Source organism: Drosophila arizonae, chromosome X, assembly GCF_054131065.1.
Source record: "Drosophila arizonae isolate 15081-1271.41 chromosome X, UAZ_ARI_1.0, whole genome shotgun sequence".
NCBI lineage: Eukaryota > Metazoa > Arthropoda > Insecta > Diptera > Drosophilidae > Drosophila > Drosophila arizonae.
The window spans coordinates 15737375-15761354 of NC_142927.1; the positions used below are offsets into that span (position 1 = coordinate 15737375).

Here is a 23980-nt window from a genome sequence, read left to right on the forward strand (position 1 = left end):
ATGTATATATACTATATACTTGGGCATCAAAGGTGGATGCTGCTTTCATTGTTCGATTATTTTGTAAGTTTTGATAACAAGAAACCAATGATAGTAGAGTCAAAGAAGTAAAGTATTCATTCGCTAGTTATATGTATTTCGTTAGATTTTTGAAAAAAGTAATTATACCTAATATAGATAGAGGCATTCGCCTAGTTTTAGTTTTAGATTTAGTTTTAGTAGTTCAAGTTGTGAAGGAGTTAGTTAGAGTTCTAAGTGTCAACACATGGATAGTTAAAGACCAGTTGGTATGCAACGCTTTTGTTTTTGTTTTTTATTTTTTGTTTTCGGTTTTTGGGTTTCCTTCAGGATGTAAACTTTGCTGTATGTAATTATTCGTACTGCTGCAACATTTATCTAAAAATAATACAATGTTTTTTTTTTTTCTACACTTTCATTAAACTATTTGCTCGTCTCAATGTCCTAAATATTCATTTCTTGTTCATCATTCGATTTTTTTTTTTTTTTTTTTTTTTTTTTTTTTTTTGATTAACATTTATTGTTTTGGACATTATTCAATTGTTTAAATTTAATGTAATTTTAATTTTAATTTTTTCTTGTTCATTTGTTTATGTTTGTTTCATTTTTATTTATTTTTTAACAATTGCACTTTGTGCAGAAAAAGTTTGTTCGTTAAATGTTTGTTTCTAGTATGTATTTTGGTTGTAAAGTTGAAAGCTTTTCTTTGGGTGTTTCGGCTAAGGTACCAATTTGCTACAGGTTGTCTAAGTGGAAATTACTTTTGCACTATCTCTCTCGCTCTCTCATTCTGTCTTTCGGTTTGGTTCATGTTCTCGTCTCGGTCAGGCCAATAGGTCAAGGTTCAAGATTTGTTTGCTGTTGGAAGACTATAGCTAAATACATTCGTGTGTGGGTGTATGGGTCTGTGTGTGTGTGGGAGTATGGCTGTGTATGCACATACCAGAGGAGTCTGTATGCCTATAGTAGTTAGATCGGTTTGGACAAAGATCTTAACAATCTGCTTGCTACATACAATCAATTATTTACAATCCATTTTAGTGTGTTTCTGTCTTATGACTATATCTATAAAATACAACACATTCACATATACATATACATATACATATATATAGTATTTGATAAATATCGTAATTGTGTGTCTGCAAACATACATATATTGTATATTGTATGCCTGTATACATATCATATATACAGAATTTTCCTAATTTAATCATGAATAGAAGAACTAGAACTAAGCATTTGATTTGCTTTCTCATTTTGTTAATACTCAACTTTTTTTTTTTGTTTTTCATTATTTCATTATATTCATAATTTTTTCATATATTTATTTATTTTATTTTTTATTTATTTATTTATTTATTTTTTTTTTTGCATTACATTGCTGGTCCAATTTCTGATTTAAAAACATTTGATTTTATACTTACAATTTGCCTTAAACACACACATACATGTATAGATATATATGTCTTGTCTTATCTGAATTTTATATTTTTCTTCCTTCTCTTTTTTTCAAATTTAAATTTTACATATATTACGGAAATTTGATATATCATTTTTATTTATATTATTTTTGGCTGAAATAAAATTTAGATAACTATTTTGCATGCTCTTTTAGTAGTATATCCAATAACCCTCAATTTTATTAAGGTTTCGTACAGTTGAGTTCTATTCTTCTTCTTCTTTTTTTGTTTTTTTTTTTTGCTCTATATTCGCAATTAAGTAAAACTGGGCTTTTGGTTTGGGTTTATCTAGCCTTGATTGAATTTTTTTTTTTTTTTTTATATATATATTAAATTTTGACTATCCCAAACAGTTTAGATGTTTACCTTGGTAATTCGTTTCATTCTATGTAGTTAAAAAAAAATATAAACAAAAAATTTTAATACAACAAAATAAGTATTTTGTTCTCTACTTAAGCTAGTTATTATAGTTTTGTCTTTTGTTTAGTATTCTTCTTCTTATATTGGTTTGCAATCCATTTTTGGTTTCATATATTTAACCGTTAGTTTTTGTTGGTTGGTTGGTCTAAAGCTTTTGTTACGCATGCATTTGTCGTGGCAAATTCTGTTGCATACTTTTGTGGGCGAGCCGAAACAACATTTCGAAATGGCGCATCTATTGTTTGTATGTACATGTGTATGGTACAGATTTGTGTATATATATATATGTATGTGTGTGTGTGTGTGTGTGTGTATGCGTAGGTGTGTGTATGCTCAATCGATCAATCGCAATGGCCACAACCGAAATGTTGGCTTTGAATGCAATTGACATAAATTGCCTATTGTGAATAGTTTGCTTGTGTATGTGTATTTGTGTTTCTGTGTGAGTGTGTATGTGTGGCACAAGTGAAAAATATAAACACATCCACACTTTTCGAACATAATTGCATATTTATGGCCATTTCGTAGGTAGTTTGACAATTCGCGTTCGATATCACTCGCTCATATTTCATTTGGTTGCTATGCAAATTTCTGTATGCGTGTGTGTGCGCGCATGTGTGTGTATGTGTGTGTTGAGTAGAGCAGCGTTTCAAGCAGTCGACAGCAGCAGAACGAGCCAGAACAGATAACAGATAGAGCAAGAGATAGAAAGAGAGAAAAAGAAAGAAGAAAACATATATTTTAATTGGCATACGAGAATTTCAATTTCATGCATCTCTATATATGTATGTGTCTACACCTGTCTCTCAGTGTACATATGTGTATGCATGTGTGTGTGTGTTCATTGTAGAAGAAGAAGAGAAACGAAAAAATCATATCAGAAAATACACTAAAACACAGTGGCAATAACAGTTAGCAAAAGGTAACGAGCAACTGCATTCATTATTCTATTTTTTTTTTTCTCTTTATTTTTTCTTGTTGTTGTTGTTGTTGTTTCTTTTCACCTTTTGCTCTGTGGCTGAGCAGCTGAAAGCTCAGTCGAGCTCTAATTGCTTTGGTCTTAATGACACTTCAACAAATACAAATGCAACAGAAACAAAACAAAACAAAAAGAAAATGGTAAACACCGAGAAAGTCATATAAACAAACATAGACACATAGAAATACACGCATATATATGTATGTATTTACAGTTAACAGTTAATGTGTGCTTCGGACAGAGCAGAAATTCATTTAAATTTATACTCGTTCACGTGTTGAAAGCAGTATATCGATTATGGATAATGTCTGTCAATCTGTCTGTCTGTTGATTTGCATTATTGAAGTTGTTCGGATATAGCGTAACTAGTGTTATATGTATATGTATGTAGTACCTTGATTACCTTTTGTCTCTCATCTGTATTGTAGATGGGAAATTCTTGAATGTAGTATTGGACCTATTTATATAGTACATACATATATACTATATATAATATGATTTACACATTGCATTAAGCCCTTAAGCGTGAACGAGTATTATGCAGTCGGGCACTACCGACTCTAACATGTCTTCTATTAAATTCATTTATTTAAACAACATTTAGTTTATCAAAGAGCAAATGCAATAAAACATTTTTAAATTATTAATTTTAAATCAATTTTTGTGTTTTTTAACTTCGTAATGCATAAAACATATGTCCATAAATAAATCTTCGTTGCTATATTTATTTGTGTGTGTGTGTGTGAGAACAGTAAATTCAAGGATATAGGTTTATGTATATATTAAAGTTGACCGCCAAAATTCATAGGCTAACTATGCATATACAGATTTGGTAATATTAATTTCCGTGTATCAAAGCTCGCAAATAACTGTTAACTATTTTATAGAAAATAGTCATACTTGCTCTCTCTTTGAGTAAGAGAATTCGTTCTGAGCAAGCGCCTTCGGTTCTTTTGAGCGTCTTGAATTGAACTGCTGCAGTGACGCTCTTTAAACGAACATCGTTTAGAGAGCGATACGATAGACGATCGCAGTAAGAGAGAACAAATAACTCAAAGACTCGAATAACTTTCTGACCGATTGCGAAGTTGCTGAAGAGCCTACGCAATCGGTTGTTCTCTGAGTTTTAAAAGACATTTATTTGCAGACATCGAGAGATGGTCAACAGTTTTTTGCGATCTATGATATTTATATAAATATATTTTTATTTATTGCATACAGTGTTTACTGTAGTTTGTACCAGACTAAAATTATTTGAAAACTAGACAAAATTGTAAAAGAATTAATTATATAAATTGAAAAATACAAATTAGATTTATATTCCTATAATTGCTATAATTCTTTATATGTATGAATTATATCATTTATAATATATAAAATTAAAAAAAAAAAAAAAATAATAATACAAATTCATCAAAAATATTGAAAAAAAAAAGTTATTTATCAACATCTATACTATATCAATATATATACTATTCAATATTTTAAAATTATATTTTTTTAAATGATTTTTGCTTGAATAGTTGCACAAATCCAATATGCCCTGTACTCCTGTCATACAAAATTATACAAAATTGTTAAATAACTTAAAAGTTAATGAAAGCAAATATTATAAAATATCAAATCAACACACACACACGCATACACCCACCCAAACAACACACATACAGTTACATGCACACATTTACAAAACCAGAACTCTAGCTGTCATGAAGTATTCTGTTCGTACACATACATGCATATGTATATGTACATATTAGTAGCTCGTTCGTTTGAGCCATTGAGCAAATTAGTTGGATCTTATTGATTAAGTAATAATAAGTAGTACACCTTTGATTTTCTAGTTGCTAGTTGCATGGTCTTGGTTTCCTTTATCTTTAACAGTTTAAAGTAGTTTTAATTTTCATCACAGCTAACGTCAATTTATTTATTTATTTTTGTTTTCTTTTTAACTATAATAACTATTTTTTTTATACTTTTTTATATTGAATTAATTTATAGAACTTTTTGCTGCCAATTATGGAACGCAATAAATGAAAAATAAACACAAAACATTTCAATCAGATAATATATTTTATTTCTGTTTTTTTTTTCTTTTTTGAATTTTGGGATTAAAATTAGTTTAGATAATATAGCTAGTATAGTATACTGTTATACAATTGAGTTTATGTTTAGTTTTTGAATTTTTTTTTTTCTCTTATTTTTTTTTGTTCTTTTATCACTATAACACAATTTACAATTTGTTTTAACATCAATTTAACATACACATAGCTTTGGGGATTTTCTCTCATGATTTATGTTTTCATGCCAGATGCTAATCTGTTCTACTATGTTTTTAAATCTAAGTAGAGGGGAAAAAAAAAAACATCATACAATATGTCTAAATATATATAGATATATATGTATATATAACCACATCAAATGTATAAGTAAGTACATTGCATGTAAATCTTATCAATTTAAACACTTTCAGTTGCATTATCAACCTAGAAAAAAAATTAAAAAAAAAAAAAAACACTCTCTCTTCCCACTTGATAATTTCCATATAAAGAGGGAAGTTTTTGTTGCTATTTGAATGCAAAGTTGCATGCATATATGTATCTGGATAGCCCAAGTCTCGGATATCAAAGGTACTCACTGCCCAGCGAGCGTTTGGCTTGAAGTTAACAACTGCAAATATGTAAATGCCTATTAGCAGGAGACGCCCTGCTTGGCCACCGTATACCAGGTGCTGACCTTTACCAGCGAGGGCGAGTCTGGTGTTTGGGGCAGCTCCGTGTTGCCGTGCCCGGCCAGCCCGTTGCTATCCACTGGCTGCACCACCAGGCCATTGGGCGGCGGCAACGGCGGCAACGGCGGGGCAGGTGGTGCAATCGGTGCAGGCGGTGCTGGCGTTGTTGCTGCCACAGCTGCTTTGGGCGCTGCAGCCGGCTGCTGCGCTGTTTGCTTACGCTGCTTGTGCTTGCTTTTACTCTTGGCCGGCTTGGGCGGTGCCTGCTGCTGCTGCTGCTGCTGGTGGTGGTGCTGGCCAGGGCCCTGGCCCAGCTGCTGGGGATGATGGAAGTGCATGGGCTGTGGCGTGTGCAGATCGCGACCCACCTGCGGCCCCACCTGCGGACAGCGAAAGCGTATGGCCAGCTCATTGGCCATGCTCAGCTCCGGCCAGCGCGGCCTAGATCCACGCGCATCCACTGGACCATGTGGATGGGGATGCTGATGTGGATGCTGATGGGGATGCTGGTGGAGATGCTGATGTGGATGTGGATGCTGATGATGACGCTGCCGACTCTTGCTGCGCTTGCGCTGTCGCGACTTTGAATGGGATTGGCGCAGGCGCAGCGTTGGCAATTGCCGCGAATGCAGCTCCGTTTGGGGTCGTTGGCAGTGCCGGCAAATGGCTTGATTGCGTCGAGAGATGCCCATCAGCGGCTGTTTGCCAGCTTCATAATCATCCTCATCGTAATCGTCTTCCTCCTCGTCATCAACATCGTCGTCGTCGTCGTCATCATCGTCGTCGCTGTCGTTGTCATCTTCATACTCATCCTCCTCCTGCTCCTCCTCCTGCTCCTCCTCCTCGTAGTCATCGATGACGTGCTTTTTCAGTGTTCGAGGCTTGTGATTAGTTTTGTAGTTGTTGTGGTTGTGGTTGCTAGTGCAGTTGGTTGTTGTTCTTGTTGTTGCTGTTGTTGTTGTTGTTGTTGTTGTGCTGGCGCCATCGATGTCAATGACATGACAGCACTTGGCTGCCGCCTGGTGTCTTGTGCTATGTATTTGTTGCATTTGTTGTTGTTGTTGTTGTTGTTTCATCTTGTAGTTTGACTTACGTTTCTCAGTTTCCATTTGCGGTTTGTTGTGCTGCTTTTGTTTTTGCTGTTGACTCCGGCTACGTCGCAGTCGCCGCACCGTATACTCATCGCCCTTGTCAGTCGGATATGGTCAGAATGCTGTATCAAAGACAGACATCGATCTGGATATGGCATCATCATTGCGGCACGCCTCCAAAAACTCCTCCAACGTCACAACGCCATCTCGATTAATGTCCATTTTCTGTGTGCGAAAGTGAAATTGCGTGTTGAATGCACATTAAAATGGAGCAGACTAGACTTTGAAATCTCTGAATAGATGCTAATTTTATGGAATGTGTGTTGGGCTCAAAGGCACAACAAAATTAACTCAACTTTTGTCAATTTCCAGAGCTTAACGGTATTAACTGCCCTGAGTGGCTAAGCTTGAATTTAATATGGGCCAGTGTGCTTTAAGGCTGCGCATAATAATGATAAATATCTGGCCATGTATGCGGCTAACTGTGCTTAGCCCCATTTGCCGCTTCCGTTGCCATTTGCAGCAGCTGGATAAAGGGCAAGCTGGATAGAGGCATTCAACAGGACCTCAGCCGCTAATGACAATGCGTGACTGGCAAGCAAAGCGAATAGAAAGATAGAGAGATAGCGACACAGAGAGAAAGAGAGAAAGAGAGAGAGATATCTTTGGACTAGACAGCCTGATGACTGTGTCCATTGCATGGGTCCGGCTGTCCAGCTGGCGAAATGGCCAACAAAGAAATACATAATTTGATTTGCATAATGCAGAGTAAATAAGCCGACAGTTTGAGGCGAGCGCAAATTGAAATTGCATAATTAACATAAGTAATGCGAGCATCTGTCGATGTCGAAGGAAAGGAACAGGAAATGGAACTTGAACTGGAGACGGTACTCGTAGTCGTACTCGTACTGGTACTCGTACTATAGGAATGGCTACGGCTCACTCACCTGAAAGATTTGCTCCACCTTGCCCTTAATCTTCTCCTCCTCGGGACACTCGTCCGGCAGTCGGCCCATTAGCTCGTATATGGCAGTCACAATGTCAGTCATTTCCTCCCTCGTAATGAAGCCGTCGCCATTGATGTCGTACAGCGAGAATGTCCAGCGCAGCTTCTCCTCGACGGAGCCGCGTGACAGTATCGAAAGTCCTTGAACGAAGTCCTGTTGTAAATGAAATGAAAAATATGTCAACATAAATACACATTACGCATTACGCATTACGCATTATGCATTACATATTCAGATACAGACACAGATACAGATATAGATACGGATGTGAAGACAGATACGGGACAGTCTAGACTCTGCGGGCAACGACAAAGAGAAATTGAAAATCTGTTTATAAAGAATTGCCCATAAGATGCGGCCGGCACTCGACTTAAGACTCGAGTGCCTGACCACAGCTGTCCACAGATAGCTGCAGCTGGAGACCACACGGACTAGCCGAAACGTAAGCTGCTGCTGAAGTGGACATTTATTTCAGTGATTCGTATGACAAATGTGACCAGATAAGAACTGGCAAGTGGAAAAAGTTCTACAACTACAGCAGTCTGAGAGGGAGAGGGAGAGCGAGAGTGAGAGGGACGGAGGGAGGCGCATTCAAGTTGAACAGCTCGCAACTAGAATACAGCTGAGAGCAGGTTTTGTGTTTTCCTTTACCCTCGAATTGCGCAGGTATAAGCATAGCCGCATCATGGGTCACATGGGATCAGACACAATCGATTTGATAATATTTGCATAGAATTTTATTCATAGACGTCTCAGAAAAGGAGTATCAGATCCACTCTTGCTGGTAACCCGTTACATTCAAAGGCAATTCGATCAACTTGCAGCTACAGGGTATCTCCTTGTCGCACCCTTCTCGTCGCCACTGCGAAACGTGTTTGGTTATTTGTATTTGCGAAACATTTGCAGCGGCCCATTAAGCCCCATTTGGACAAGTGCAGAGTTCGCTTGGCTAATTTATCAATGTGCAGGAACGTGACAGAGCAAACCTACAAAAAAAGAGAAAAAAAGGAAGAGAAAAAATCGTTGCCTACTTGCGGGCGTTGCAGCCAGAGACGCTGACAAATGCGTGCAGCCAGAGGCACGCGTATAAAACCCTTTGGATTTCGTTCTTTAAGCTGAATTCCTAAATGAGTAAAGTCATGAGGACAAGTGAAAGAAGATTGGGAAGTACCCTTCCAGCAGATACACTACTGCCAGCTAGCTATTTTTTATATGCATAGATTTAGTAAATTTGCAAATATTTTTGCTAAGACACACTGTTTTAACCAATTTATAGTTACCATAGTTGTATTTTAGTATTTAGGACATGTAATATAACATACATATGTACCTTTAGTGTAAATATAAACAGCGCACATTTCGGAGCACTGGGACTACTATTTACATTAGTTTCCGCTTCACACTCCTAAAGATGAAACAAAGATATGTATATTTGCCAAGGGATAATCATTGCTCCTCTTTAAAATAGGTTTGTTGCCAATTTCTGCAAAAAAAGTTATCCAAAGTGTTTGTGTTTTGTGTATTCATCAAAGTCCCTTCATTATCATCAAAGTAGGCTACGCAAACTTTAAACATTTACTACTTAGAACAGACTTGTAATTCCCAAGTTGTTCTAGCTTTCACAGAGTGTCAAGGCATCGAGAACGAAGCAGTTGTCGGAGTTGAAGTTGCTCACAGAGCGACTTCTTCATCAATTTTGAACAAATAATAATTACATCCACATTTCCAGTAGGGCATAGGTTTCTGGTTATTTCATCTTTAGTCGGAGTTCTGGTAAGTAAACCGATAAAGGTGAAATAACCACTAAAATCAATACATATTAAACTAGTGAGAGCGAGTGCACCAGGCTGGACTGTTCGACTAGCAGATACTCTGTAGCGTGCAGTGAGCTGCGGTACCTCTGCGGTGCACTGATTCTATGCACTCATAAAAACAACATGTGTGTGTGTGTGTGAATGAGTGTGCATAACTCTGCTAACTGCGCAGTTGACGCAGCAGCGACTGCGCTTGGGATGCATTATGTAAAAGCTTATTTATTTAATACATTTTCATCTAAATGTCGGGGCGTTGCGATTCTCGTTTATGCCTTCCATCATGTCGGTTAAATCTTTCACAAAGCTCTTTCAGGTTCGTTCAATCGTCTTTGACTAAGTCTGATTTCTCTTCTCCTGTCTAAACCTCCAATTCTGGTCGCATATTCTTGTTCATCGAAAGCACAGCGACCCTGCTGCGAACGACATAGCTAGCCGTCTCGCTCTCACCCAGCGACACCCGGGACCACGTTCAGCAACAGCTGTAGCTGTCTCTCTCTCTTAGTGTCATTACAATCTCTAATTGTTACACAATACTAAATAAATCGACTAATACGAACTGCCAGTGTTTCTCAACACTATTGCATCAAGGAGTCCCCACAGTAACTTCAACAACAGTGTAATATCGCACTGACACGACATATATATACAGACTACAGTGAGCACTGGCCATGAGTGCACTATGTCAGTCAGCTGCTCTTTGTAACAGAGTATCTGCTAGTCGAGCAGTCCAGCCTGGTGCACTCGCTCTCACTAGTTTAATATGTATTGATTTTAGTGGTTATTTCACCTTTGTCGGTTTACTTACCAAAACTCCGACTAAAGATGAAATAACCAGGAAATCAACGCCATTAAACAGCCTGAGAATGAGTGGCACAGCAGCTCACTGCACGCTACAGAGTATCTGCTAGTCGAGCACTCTCTCACTAGTTTATTATTTATTTGATTTAAGTGGTTATTTCACCTTTATCGGTTTACTTACCAGAACTCCGACTAAAGATGAAATAACCAAAAACCTATGCCCTACTGGAAATGTGGATGTAATTATTATTTGTTCAAAATTGATGAAGAAGTCGCTCTGTGAGCAACTTCAACACCGACAACTGCTTCGTTCTCGATGCCTTGACACTCTGTGAAAGCTAGAACAACTTGGGAATTACAAGTCTGTTCTAAGTAGTAAATGTTTCAAGTTTGCGTAGCCTACTTTGATGATAGAGAAGGGACTTTGATCAATACACAAAACAATTCACAATTTGTGCCTTGGCAAAGTCCCACTGCTCCGAAATGTGCGCTGTTTATGATATCATAATATCTCCTCCTCGGACTAATCCCAACTATTGTTGATTTATAAATAATTAAAATTAAACCGATTAACACTCTATAGTCTTAATGCATTTCAACTGGAATTGGATTGAATTAAGCTCAGACTACATTCATTTGAGCCGTCCCATATGCATTATATATATATTCTCCAACAAGAGAAACAGTTGACTCTATCGAGCCAGTGTCTTCTGTGTGTTTTCTCACTTTTGTTTTTTCGCATATATGTAGCTAGTATAGTATGTTCGCTTTATATACATACATTTACTATATTAGTAGTAGTTTTTACGGACAGACGAATGGACATAGCTAAATCAACTCAGCTCGTCAACCTGATTAAAAATCGATAGCTTGTCCCGTTATTTTGTCATTGATTAAAAACTTTATCGAAAATCAGTAATAAATTTGTATCTGTTACATATATATGTATGTATACATTATAAAAATACATTATGTACTATAAAAATAAGATATAATAATAATATAACAAATATTATAAAAAGATGAAAACAATTATAATTTTTAATATTGTATATAAAAGAAAACAATCGAAAAAAAAAATAATAATAAATGATAAAAAGGAATTAATAAGAAAATAATTAAAAATTAAAAAAAAAAACATATATAAAATTTATTCATATAGTTAATTAAAAAATACCAAAAATAGACAATTTTTTTTTTTTTTTTTTTTTAATATATATACTTTTCATATAATATATAATATATGAAATAATAATTTTCTACATTTTGTATATTATCTGTATATCAAATGAAAATAAAATAAATAAATTATACATAAAATACAAATTGATAACCAGAAAAAAATCCTAAGTAATATAAAAAAAAGAAGGAATTTAATTAAAAAAGACCGGGAATATAATTTGCTAAAAAATGTATATTTTTATTTGTATGTATCTACATTAAGCCATATCTTTTCTCTTTGGTATTTGTGGCTGAGCAATTGATTATATTTGTTAACAATGTCGAAATACATTAATATAAACATCTATAAAATAATGTGCTTTGAAAAAAAAAAAAAAATTAAGAAGCAAATTAAAAAAAAAAAATTGTATAAAGTAGCTTTGTACTTTTTATTTATAATAGGTATACAGATAATTTTCGCTTTATATATATTTGATTTTATAATTTGCAAATGATGTAGACTATTCAATACTAATCAAAGTATTGATTACTATGATTACTATGTATATACATACATATATGCATTTACATATACATATATCATATTTGTGCATACTTTGCCTTGTTCAACTTAATTTCTTTCGCTTTTATTGTCAAATCCAACTCTGACTAATGTAATTACATTATTTAGCTTGCATTTCAATAAGGCCATTGTTATCCAAACACGTATCTAGCTACAAGTATATGTGTGTTACATATATTCGTATATGTGTGTGTGTTAATTTGAGTTGAGGTTTTCTCGTTATCCTCATAAATCACGAACAAATCGTTTTACATTTGCTAGTCGATGTTTTGCACTCAAATTGATGTTGTTAATGCTCTTGTTACTGGAGTTGTTGTTGTTGTTGCACAACGTTGGCAATTTAATAAAAGGAAATGTCGTGCAAATCGTGTATAAAACACCTTGCAACAATATGTGAGCTTAATTGAAAAGCGGAAGTCTACTTAGTCAGCCGTCATTCGACACACTCGCCGGGTATGGGGAGCGAGAGCTGGGGACGATGTGGCCCCATATGTAAACATATGTGCATGTGCATGTCTCTCTCTCTCTGTGTGTGTGTGTGTGTGTGTGTGTGCACATGGTTTATATGGCGAACGTGCCTTGTAGTCATTACAATTTTAGGTCATTATTCACAAAACGAAACTGGGCGAGCTGGCAAAAAGGCAAAGGGCCTCGCTTCGCAGCCAGATAAGCGCCTGTCTCTCAGTAGCTAGCTAGCTAGTGTGTGTGTGTGTGTCTTTCTGGGTGTATAGCTGCTGCAGTTGGCTGCCTTTTGTTTGGTCTGTCTTTGGTTTATATCGCACTTGTGTCTTGGCTTGGCCACCCCCGGCGAGTTGGCGTTAAAATCGCCATAATTCATCGTTTCAATGGCGTCTCCAGCGAACACGTGCTGCCATTGTGCTGGGCTCTGGCAGTGGCCCCAAACAGTGCTGCCCAACTCTCTCTAGCACTCTCCCTCTCCCTCTCCCTCTTCCTCACCCTCTCTCTTTCACTCTATATCTATATCTCTATATATAATATTTAGCATAACCAATAGGCGTGGCCATTTGGCCAGCGAAGTTCATGTAGCAGCGGGAGGCGAACAGAACTGCAAAAATTATTTGCAATTTGCATGCGAAGTGTTGCCTGCCACGCCCACAGCGCCATTTGCCACGCTTTTGCATGCGCATATTTATTTGATTTCCGTTTTGCACTTCTTCGCCTCGCCTGCAATAGAAATGTTGACAATGACAGCAGCAACAGCAACAGCAGCAGCAACAGCAGCAGCAGCAGCAGCAACTGCGACAGCAACTGCGACAACTACATGAATACCGCACGCGACAGCAGATTGAGATGGGCGACTGCATCATGTGCACCACCCACACCACCCCGGCACGCCAGTCGCCCACTTGTGCTGCATTTTATTTCAATTTTGAGACATTTCACTTGATTTCTTGGCTTTTGTTTCGCTCGCTCACTTTGGCCCGCCAGCGAAATACCTAAAACGCCAGCGCCCAAAAGTAGGCAATGCCAAATGAAACAAAATGAATACGAAAATGAAAATGCCAAATGCCAAATGCGAAATGCGAAGTGGGAAAATGGGAAATGGCAATGGAAATGCAACTGACAACGCCTGTTTTTCGGCTTTCTGCCTGCTGCACACTGCACAAATTGGAAATTTCAATTACATTTAAGTATTATTCTATTTAGATCTACTATGTGTGCTACTGGCGTTGCTTCCATTTGATAGAGAAAGTGATGAAAGTCTTCAAATTAAATTGGTATTTAGTGGGAATTTCTATGTAGTTGTTGACTAAATCAAGTGCCAAATGGGAGCGTATTAGGGGATGTCCATTAACGAACAGCTACAGCCAGTTCTTTCTTTAAATACATACATACTACTTCACAAAGTGAAAGCAAAGTTTGCTTTTGTGTAATGTTCGTTCTACTGTCCGTTTATTCATCCATCCGTCTGTCTGTCCGTCCGCATGAATGAAAACCATTTCGTCGGTATCGAAGCTAAAGACTTCAAATCTGGAATAAATACTCGTGGGAGCCTTGTTCTTATAAAATGTAAAAATTTTCAAATGCGCCACCAGAGACTTGAAATATTCTTAATGTACACGCATTGACAAGGCAAGATACAAAATATCAGTGGATATATTTACGCCCATTGGGGCATCGCGAAAAAGCGCCCAAAAGCTGAATTTTCTTCGTTTTTATAGCCAAATACCCAGAATTTAATTTAATTAAACTCAACTTTTTTCATTAAATTCATGTAAAATTATTTATAGACACGTATTGGCGGTGTGGCGAACCGTATCCTCAAAAGCTTTGAAGCTGTAAACATTTAGACGGTGTATTTGTATTCTACAGTCGGTAGCACCATCTTGCGACTTATAAATATGCATACAATTAAGCAATGACAATATATTTATTTATTATACCCTGAGCCCATTGATAATGGGAAATCCGTCCGTCCGACTGTCCGTCCGTCCGTATGTATGAACGCGTCGATCTCAGAAGATATGAGAGATATGAGAGCGCTAGAGACTTTTCCTAGGTCGGTGTATATCACGCGCATATCAAGATTTTCGCCCAAGATCGATAACTACTCTCGATGTTTTGTTATCGATTAACAACCATATCGAAAACTAGCTATTTAATTAAATCTTCTACACCTACAGTCTCCAAACTTTAAGTATACACACTTATATGTATTTTATATATTTTCGAATTTGTTGTAATTGTTGTAATTTTCTTACTTGCTTAAATTTTTATTATTGTATGTTAGTATACATACGCTTAAAATGAAATTGCTATTTTTCCGAAACTAGAGCGAACAGTTCAGACAGAAGACACTGGCTCGATCGAGTCTATTAATTTTCTTGTTAAAGAATATATGTAGGACAGCTCTGATGATTGTAGTCTATGCTTAATTCAATCTAATTCCAGTTGAAGTTTATTAAGGCTATAGAGTGTTAGGCGTACCAATGAATCAGTTTAATTTTAATTATTTATAAATCAACAATAGTTGGGATCATAAACAGCGCAGTGGGACAATGCTAAAGCACAAATTGTGAATTGTTTTGTGTATTCATCAAAGCCCTTCATTATCATCAAAGTAGGCTACGCAAACTTGAAACATCTACTACTTAGAACAGACTTGTAATTCCCAAGTTGTTCTAGCTTTCACAGAGTGTCAAGGCATCGAGAACGAAGCAGTTTTCAGAGTTGAAGTTGCTCACAGAGCGACTTTTTCATCAATTTTGAACAAATAATAATTACATCCACATTTCCAGTAGGGCATAGGTTTTTGGTTATTTCATCTTTAGTCGGAGTTTGGTAAGTAAACCGATAAAGGTGAAATAACCACTTAAATCAAATAAATAATAAACTAGTGAGAGAGTGCTAGACTAGCAGATACTCTGTAGCGTGCAGTGAGCTGCTGTGCCACTCATTCTCGGGCTGTTTAATGGCGTTGATTTCCTGGTTATTTCATCTTTAGTCGGAGTTTTGGTAAGTAAACCGACAAAGGTGAAATAACCACTAAAATCAATACATATTAAACTAGTGAGAGAGTGCTCTAGTAGAGACTGCTCGACTAGGAGATACTCTGTTACAAAGAGCAGCTGACTGACATAGTGCACTCATGGCCAGTGCTCACTGTAGTCTGTATATATATGTCGTGTCAGTGCGATATTACACTGTTGTTGAAGTCACTGTGGGGACTTCTTGATGCAATAGTGTTGAGAAACACTGGCAGTTCGTATTAGTCGATTTATTGAGTATTGTGTGTAACAATTAAAGGCTGTATTGTCACTAGGAGAGAGAGACAGCTACAGCTGTTGCTGAACGTGGTCCCGGGTGTCGGTGGGTGAGAGCGAGACGGCTAGCTATGTCGTTCGCAGCAGGGTCGCTGTGCTTTCGATGAACAAGAATATGCGACCAGAATTGGAGGTTTAGACAGGAGAAGAGAAATCAGACTTAGTCGAAGACGATTGAACTTGAAAGAGCTTTGTGAAAGATTTAACCGACATCAGGAGCTCGCGTAGCTATGATGGAAGGCATAAACGAGAATCGCAACGCCCCGACATTTAGATGAAAATGTATTAAATAAATAAGCTTTCTCATGTGTACATTATACTCATAACGCACAGTGCATAGAATCAGTGCACCGCAGAGGTACCGCAGCTCACTGCACGCTACAGAGTATCTGCTAGTCGAGCACTCTCTCACTAGCTTATTATTTATTTGATTTAAGTGGTTATTTCACCTTTATCGGTTTACTTACCAAACTCCGACTAAAGATGAAATAACCAAAAACCTATGCCCTACTGGAAATGTGGATGTAATTATTATTTGTTCAAAATTGATGAAAAAGTCGCTCTGTGAGCAACTTCAACTCCGAAAACTGCTTCGTTCTCGATGCCTTGACACTCTGTGAAAGCTAGAACAACTTGGGAATTACAATTCTGTTCTAAGTAGTAAATGTTTCAAGTTTGCGTAGCCTACTTTGATGATAATGAAGGGACTTTGATGAATACACAAAACAATTCACAATTTGTGCTTTGGCAAAGTCCCACTGCTCCGAAAGGTGCGATATTTATGGTATCTCCTCCTCGGGCTGATCCCAACTATAGTCAATTTATACATCATTAAAATTAAATTGTTTCATTGATATGTCTAACACTCTATAGCCTTCGTAAACTGCAACTGAAATTATATTGAATTAAGCTCAGAATACATGCATTGTGTGGAGAATACTCCAAAAGTAAAACAAGTAAGAAGACTCTAGTCGAGACTGCTCGACTAGGAGATACCCTGAACCCTTTAAGCTGATATTCTAATCATTCTGCACTTCTTTTATGCACACATACATACGCATGCATCCACACGCACGCATAAGCCTGGGCTCTGCTAACTGCGCAGTAAGCAGCGACTGCGCTTGGGCTGCGCTGCAGTGTGGGCAATCTTATGAGAATTTAGTTGTCGAATAATTTCTTTTGTAGACATACGATCTTAATGAAACTTTTAGAGCGTAATCATATGGTTAAAATGTCTCTAATCTTGAAATGCGTTTTTTACAAGTTGGTGGCGAAGGGGGCGTGGTATCCAAGATCTGTAAATTGCAAAATCTTTGTATCCATTAACTTTATATACAACGCAAATTTGAAATGTCTGTCTCCAATGCTGGCAAAAAATAACAGCTAAATTCGCTCCAGTTTCGGCGTATTTCAAATACTAGGGACTTATGCTGTGGCAAATGCTGGCATATCCATGTTATAATCATAGTCATAAAGATAATCCACAAACAGAAAGAGTTATTAAACAATTAAGTTCCCAGTCAATGCGTGTTTATGCGTGCGTGCGTATGTCTGTGAGTGTGCGTGTGTGTGGATGTGTGAAAATTTATTGAAATATCAGTTGCTCGAAGGGTTCAGGGGATCTCGTGGTCGAGCAGTCTCGACTAGAGCTTTCTTACATGTTTTAAATATATGTATTTTACTATATTAAACGTATATCTGACAGTTAGTTTTAGTATTAGTCTTAAAATTAAATAAAGAAAATTAAAAGAGGGAAAAAGAAGTGAGAAAGGGAGACAGAGAGAGAGAGAGGGAGAGAGACTATCGTGATTCGTTCCAAATCCAAGTGCTTCCTATGCAAATCACTAACTTTTTGCCTGCCAAACTTGCGAGTCATTAATGACGCGCATAAACTTGACAAAAACTGGAGCTGCACATTAAAGCCTCTGCCCAGCAAGGGCGTGTGTGTGTGTGTGTGTGTATGTGGGTGTGGGCGAAAAGTGGAAATAAAGTTGTGAAATACATCGTAGATAATAGTATAGCAACACGTTTAACGTTTAACTAGGAGTTAGCGTGGCACAGCTTGAAGCTGGATGGCAGCACTTAATAGAGCGCTGACACTTAACCGGGGAGTCGTCCGGTTCATTCTAGTTGTTGTCGTGCTGTGGAAACCGCAGCTAAATGAGCAGCTCTAACTACACGCTGCTTGGCCAAGACTGTGGCTGTGCTTGCTGCTCTTGTTGTTGTTTTCGTTTGTTGCGAAGCATTTTGCAGCATCATTTGGCGCCAACCACTCAACCACCCCCACACACACAGAGAGAGAGAGAGAGAGAGAGAGGGAGAGAGAGAGAGAGAGAGAGAGAGAGAGAGAGAGAGCCACAGGCCAATGTAGAGCAAGTCGCTTATGATGCCACTCGACTGTGTCGTGGAGTTTCAGCTCAACTGTCAGCCATATTTTATGCTTAAAATGTCTAAAGTAATTTCATTGTACTTAAGCGCATTTTGTTGCTCTTAAGAGGGGCAGCTGGGGGATATGGATGCTTTGCCTTCTACTGCCTTGTCTCACTTGGCTGACCACTGAGACACGCCCACCCATCCGCCTTCTCCCACAACGAAACAGCAGCAAAAAGTTGCCTCAGCTCTGCTCCATTTTCCGGCCAGGCGGGGCCAGGACTCCATAATTTAGTATATTAAAATTGAATTATTTGCCAAGTGCTTAGGCGCATTAAAATGTTCCGAGTGTTCCATTTGCGACAAAAATGAGCCTCTGGCACAACTCTTTAAGTTCCGCAGCTCGATTTGTCTTCGGCTTGTAGTGCCCTGAATTGCCACAGATCATCTCAAATGTCAACGTTCCACCTCGCCCCACCCCGCCCCCATTTAACGAGCGGCAACTCTTTAACAACTTTGTTGTCTTTAAGAGCTGCACTCAAACGGCTCTCAACTTATGGCAACATCTTTGCGCAATATCTTCAGCTTTTCCTCTTCTCCTCCCCAGTTTTATGTAACCACAAAATAGCGCAGGAATCTTTGATTTTTGTGTGCTGCTCTTTACTAGCTGCAGCCACCACAATGATGTGCATTATCAGGCCAATCAACTGTTTGGCACTTCAAGTTTTATCACGACGCGCGTAAAACAAGGAAACGTGTTAAGACAAGCGGAAACATGTAGCAAGCGTGTCGAGCACTCAGTTGACAGAGCTATGTTTGTCTCATTGACTTGCAGTCGGACAAGGTTGATATTGATATATGATTGATCCATGCCGAGTTCTGCTGTGAGCACTACAACTATTTATGCTTGCTCTGAGTATTTTTAGAAGTGAAGAATTAATTAGAATCACTCAGCATTACGATTATAGTTTTTATAGAAAAATGAATAGAAAATAAGAATAATTTTTTGAGTTGCTTAAAAATAAATATTTTTAATTACTTCAATTTCTGTATATGATAACTTGAAAAAATAATGATTACGAATAAATTTTTAAATAAAAATCAAATCATAAGTTTTATTTTTAATTTTAATTATAATAATATAATAAAATAAAATTTATGACTTAATTTTTATAATAATAATTAAAAATACAAATTGGTGACAGATGAAATTGCATTATATTATGTGATGTTATGGGACTCCGAAAAGACAGAATGATTTTATTCTTTATATCAATAAATAAAATAAAATAATAAACAGTAACAATTACTTTAATAATAAAAATAAATAAATAAAAATAAGAAAATAAATAAAAGTACATATATCCATTTTTTTAATTTTCCGGTAAAAATAACTAATGTCTAATTGAGAATTAATATTTAAAGCTGCAAAACTTTCCCGGAATATTTACAGTTTATACGAAAAAAATAATATGTCGATTTCGCCTATAAACCGAATACTCCGGTGAATACTCAGAGTGGTATATGTACATTACTTTATACTGCACTGATTGTCGCCTTAAAGAGCGATGACTTATATAGTCTATGCCTGCCACGATTACCCATAGCTTGTAGTTGGGGCATAGGAAAAAACAAGTTTTCGTATGTCTTCATGAGAGTCACTCACAAATTAACACAAGCTCGGAGTGTATTGAGTGAAGTTAAATGTGATGTCGAGTGTGCTAAAACGAACGTAGGAGTCGACTGTTCAATATTCAAGCGAGAGCAAGCCACATTGAATGAGTGCGAAGGGGTGGGTACAAGAGATTGCATTCCGAATGATTTCTGTCATTGTTGTCGTGTGTGAAGGGAAAAAGAAATTATCAAACTTCGTTTCAGCCTTTCGGCTAGTGACTGGACTCTCTTGGGCTTTGCCAAATTCTTCGTTCCATTTTATGCTCTACTCATTCTTACTCATTCTCACTGCAGACTGTGCCTATTGGTCTGTCTGTCAATCTGTTGCTCAGCTAAGTGGAATCGTTGCCTTTTGGGATTTATATAGCTAGAAGATTCCTTGGCTTTTAAGCATGATATCGATCGATACTCAGATCATATACATATAAATATATATCATATACATTACATAATAAGAATAACAATGTAAATAAATAAATACAATTTCATCACATTCTTATAATGCTTGACTTACCTCAAAGCTGACTATGCCGCTATGATCCTGATCCAGGGTATTAAATACATAATGTGCGTATAATGTTGGATTTGCTGTAGTTGTTGTTTGTATATAGTTTGTATTTTATTTTATTTTTTTTCAGAACGAGAAAAGAAGAGAAGAAACGAGAGACTGTGTTAAAAGTGAGTGAACAGCGGTTAAAAGCCAAGACGTGTATGTCTAGGACTTTAGGACTTTGACTTTTAAGTAGAAAACTTTTGAATACATATATGTGCTTACAGTAACTCTCAACTCTACATATACATAAATAGAGATACGCAACACACATACACACATACACTGATGCACTCCCACAGAGGCGTGTCCGATAGACAAGCGATTACTTTACCACATGCCACGTCATCGATAAACTATGCGCAAAGAACTATGTTGTGTTGTGTTGTGTGGATGTGGTTGATGTTAAATGGAAATGAAAATGAAAATGGGAATGTGAATGGGAATGGGAATGCAGAAAGTGAAAAGTTAAAGTGAAAAAGCAAAGTCTTCTGTTGTGCATCAAGTTCAGTTTGAGTTGCCCAGCATCAAGATGGAAATGCTGTCGTGTCATTGTTGGGTCGCAAACTTTTATGGGGGCCTGTCCGACCCTGTTGTCGTCCTTCAATGAACACGGCCGGTACTTGTGTCGCTCTCAAAATAAATGTGAGCGAGCAACGAGCGTGGGCAAAATGTTGCAACAAAACTTTCGTTTTGTCAGCCGCAAAGTTTTTGTTGCTTCTCGAAAAAGTCAACATGGCCCCAAACGCGACTTGCGACTCTCTAAGACAAGCCCCAGCCCCAAACGCTATCTAAATACCAAAAAAGAATAAAAACAAAAACTGATCTCAGCTAATTATGTGTGCGGGTGTGCGTATGCGGGCGTGTGAGTGTGCAGATAAGTTGTCAAATGCTTAGCAAATTATGCGGCATGTGTGTCAAGTACCCTGCATGCGATGCGTCTGCAGCGAGGGTATGCTCGACGTGGGGGAAAGCTATGTAACGCTAATTAGATGACTAGCTGGCTGCCTGATTGAGTCAATGACAGATTAGATGAGAGAATTACCATCTGATTGACTGACTGATGGACTGATTTACTAACTGATTGACTAACTGATTGATTGGCTTACTGCCTGACTGATTGATTGGCTTACTGCCTGACTGATTGATTGGCTTACTGCCTGACTGATTGCCTGATTGACCGAGTGAGTGACATACTGAGTGTCGAATAACTGATTATCTGAATGATTGACTGACTGACTGATTAACCGACTGAGTATCTGATTATCTGATTGATTGATTGACTGATTGACCTACTGACTGATTACTGACTGGCTCACTGATTGACTGAGTAACTGATTGCCTGATTGACTGACTGGCTGATCTACTGGAGTGACTGGCTGAGTGGCTCATTGATTGATCGCTGATTGACTGACTGAAAGACTGATTGATTGACTGATAGCTTGGTTGATTGACTGATTGGTTGACTGACGATCATTGTACAAACAATTTCATCTCTACCAATAAAGCGTTTCCCTTGACAGTGTGCACTACAAGGAAAGTAGATGTAGCATAATACTTATATACACTTTTCTATATACATCGATTATATATCGATATATTTTCTACAATTGAATTCTTACATTAACCTTAGCTCCCAGGTAGTTTCCATTTGAGTTAGTTTAGCTAGAAATATTGTATATAACTATGAATTTCACTATTCCAGCTTCAGATTCCGACACTAAAAGTTGTTGTGTAAATTCTAATAGTTACACTTATCTATAGGGTATTAAACAGTCTCCCACGCTCAGCTCAGTTCAGCCCAGTTAAATGCTCGAGGCACACTCCGACTTCAGTTTTACTGCCCGCGCGAGAGGCGTGGCGTGACGAGGCGCAACCACCGGCGGGCACTTGGTGCAAATGCCCTTATCTGGCCATCACATTACATTTAGATTATTGCCGAGCAGCCGCTCATTTGTACTGGGTATTTTTATGATTATGGCATGATGCATTGTGGTTGTTCCAGTTCCAGTTTCAGTTTCAGTTTCAGCTTCGGTTCCGGTTCCGGTTCCACTGCAGCTGCAACTCTCCAGTGCGAATCGTGCGCTTTATGGGCGCACAATGTTTACACCTCTTTTCGAGTGGTCACAGCACAGAGAAATGCAGTTCATAAAATGGCTACCACGCTGCCACGCCCAGCGTTTTGGGCGGAATGTGTGGCAAAGAGCAATTTTATTGATGTGCGTTTGCCCTATGTGCTTTAGCGCCTTTATGTTGGCCCGAAAAGTGGACTGAAGACAGAGGGCTTTGGAGACTGGGGATTGGGGATTGGAGAGAGGCGGGAGCGAATGCTGCTCCAAAAAAAAAAAAAAAATGTATTTGTCAAAGTTTATTGTCGCCGTTTGATACTTAATGTGTTTTTATGACGCATGACGCACTGGCACGCCCACTGCGCCCACTACGCCCACCCCGCACATCAAGGTCAAAGCTCAAAGGCAACGACAGCGGCTGCTGCTGCTGCTGTTGGCGCTTTCATGGCTGTCGAAAACGTTTTTTCTTTAGCCAAATCAAAATGACTGCAAATGTGTCATGTAAAAATTGTTATGAAATTTGCGCTGAAAATTCGCAACACGCTGAGCTGAGGAAAAGCACATGGAAAACAACGGGAAACACATGAAGCGGCACGGACCAAGCCACAGTCAGTTGTCTCTGTGTGTGTGTGTGTGGGGCAGCTGCAGCTGGAGCTGGGAGCAAAAGTGATAAATCACCAACTTTGATGATAATTTTTTGTTTTTTTTTTTCTTCTCTTGACTGCTTCTGCTGCTTCTTTCAATTTTTTGTTGCTTTTTTTTTTGTTTTTTTTTTTTTTTTTTGGCTGAACTGTCGCCTCGTATTAGGCACATCGTGTTGGCTCTGGCGGAGTTTGGCGGAGTGGCAAAGCGGCTTATCAAAATAAAAAATGATTTCATTATTTATTTTTCATCAGATAGCCAAGGCGCAGCATATCTCGTGTTCACTCCCGCTTTTCGTTTATTTTTTACAAGCATTTCCGCCTGTCGCGCTGTCGATGCTTGTTGTGTCAGCTTACCGCTAGTCCCACCCCCTCAGCATCCACCCGCCACGTCCTACGCCCCACACCCATATCGACCGACCCACCTCCACCTGCTTCACCTACGCCTTAAGCTTTCGCTGCCATCTCAAGGCCATTACCATGTTCCACACTTGTGTTTTCTTGTCTGTGCGGCTGCCCGCACTCCCTTTCCCGCTCACTCTCAAAGGGAAAGCCGAATAAGTTTATTATAATAATTTAGTGCGAAACATGTGTAGCAATATTTCTTTGCTTCGTTTTTTCTTTTTCTTCTTTTTTTTTTTTTTTGTGTGTGTGTGACCAGAGGGGATTGCGCCATGACATTGGTCGTCTCACTGCAGACAGCAGCAAAAGCAGCACAAAAAATGATGAAGAAGAAGAAGAAGCTACACAATCATGGATTTTAAGTAGAATTTATTAGGAGCCGTCGGTGTAGACATGCAAGCGAGCATAGCTCTAGGAGCTGGCA

General features: G+C 38.0%; 2 protein-coding genes across 13 annotated transcripts in view; both read right to left on the reverse strand.

The window, feature by feature from the left end:
* Positions 1-1684: 1684 nt before the first annotated feature.
* On the reverse strand, positions 1685-6720 carry LOC149267945 (uncharacterized). The gene has a single exon (XM_089475958.1). The coding sequence runs from the start codon at positions 6718-6720 to the stop codon at positions 5572-5574; it is 1149 nt and encodes a 382-aa protein (XP_089332084.1). The 3' UTR covers positions 1685-5571.
* Positions 1685-23980, reverse strand: part of LOC108618189 (A-type potassium channel modulatory protein KCNIP1-like) — a 123144-nt gene continuing 100848 nt past the window's right edge. For 11 of the 12 annotated variants that reach the window (XM_089475956.1, XM_089475957.1, XM_089475946.1 and 8 more), the window contains 4 exons: positions 20409-20482; positions 7650-7862; positions 6705-6927; positions 1685-2492 (listed from right to left, as the gene is read on the reverse strand). In XM_089475956.1, coding sequence (XP_089332082.1) covers positions 6817-6927; positions 7650-7862; positions 20409-20482 — 398 coding nt within the window. In that variant the 3' untranslated portion in view covers positions 1685-2492; positions 6705-6816. Of the gene's footprint in view, positions 2493-6638; positions 6928-7649; positions 7863-20408; positions 20483-23980 lie in introns of those variants that run through there. The other variant, XM_089475950.1, reaches the window with a different exon arrangement.

Coding starts and splice junctions, on each gene's coding strand:
- LOC149267945 (XM_089475958.1), bottom strand. CDS start 6,720: ATGGAAACTGAGAAACGTAAGTCAAACTACAAGATGAAACAACAACAA.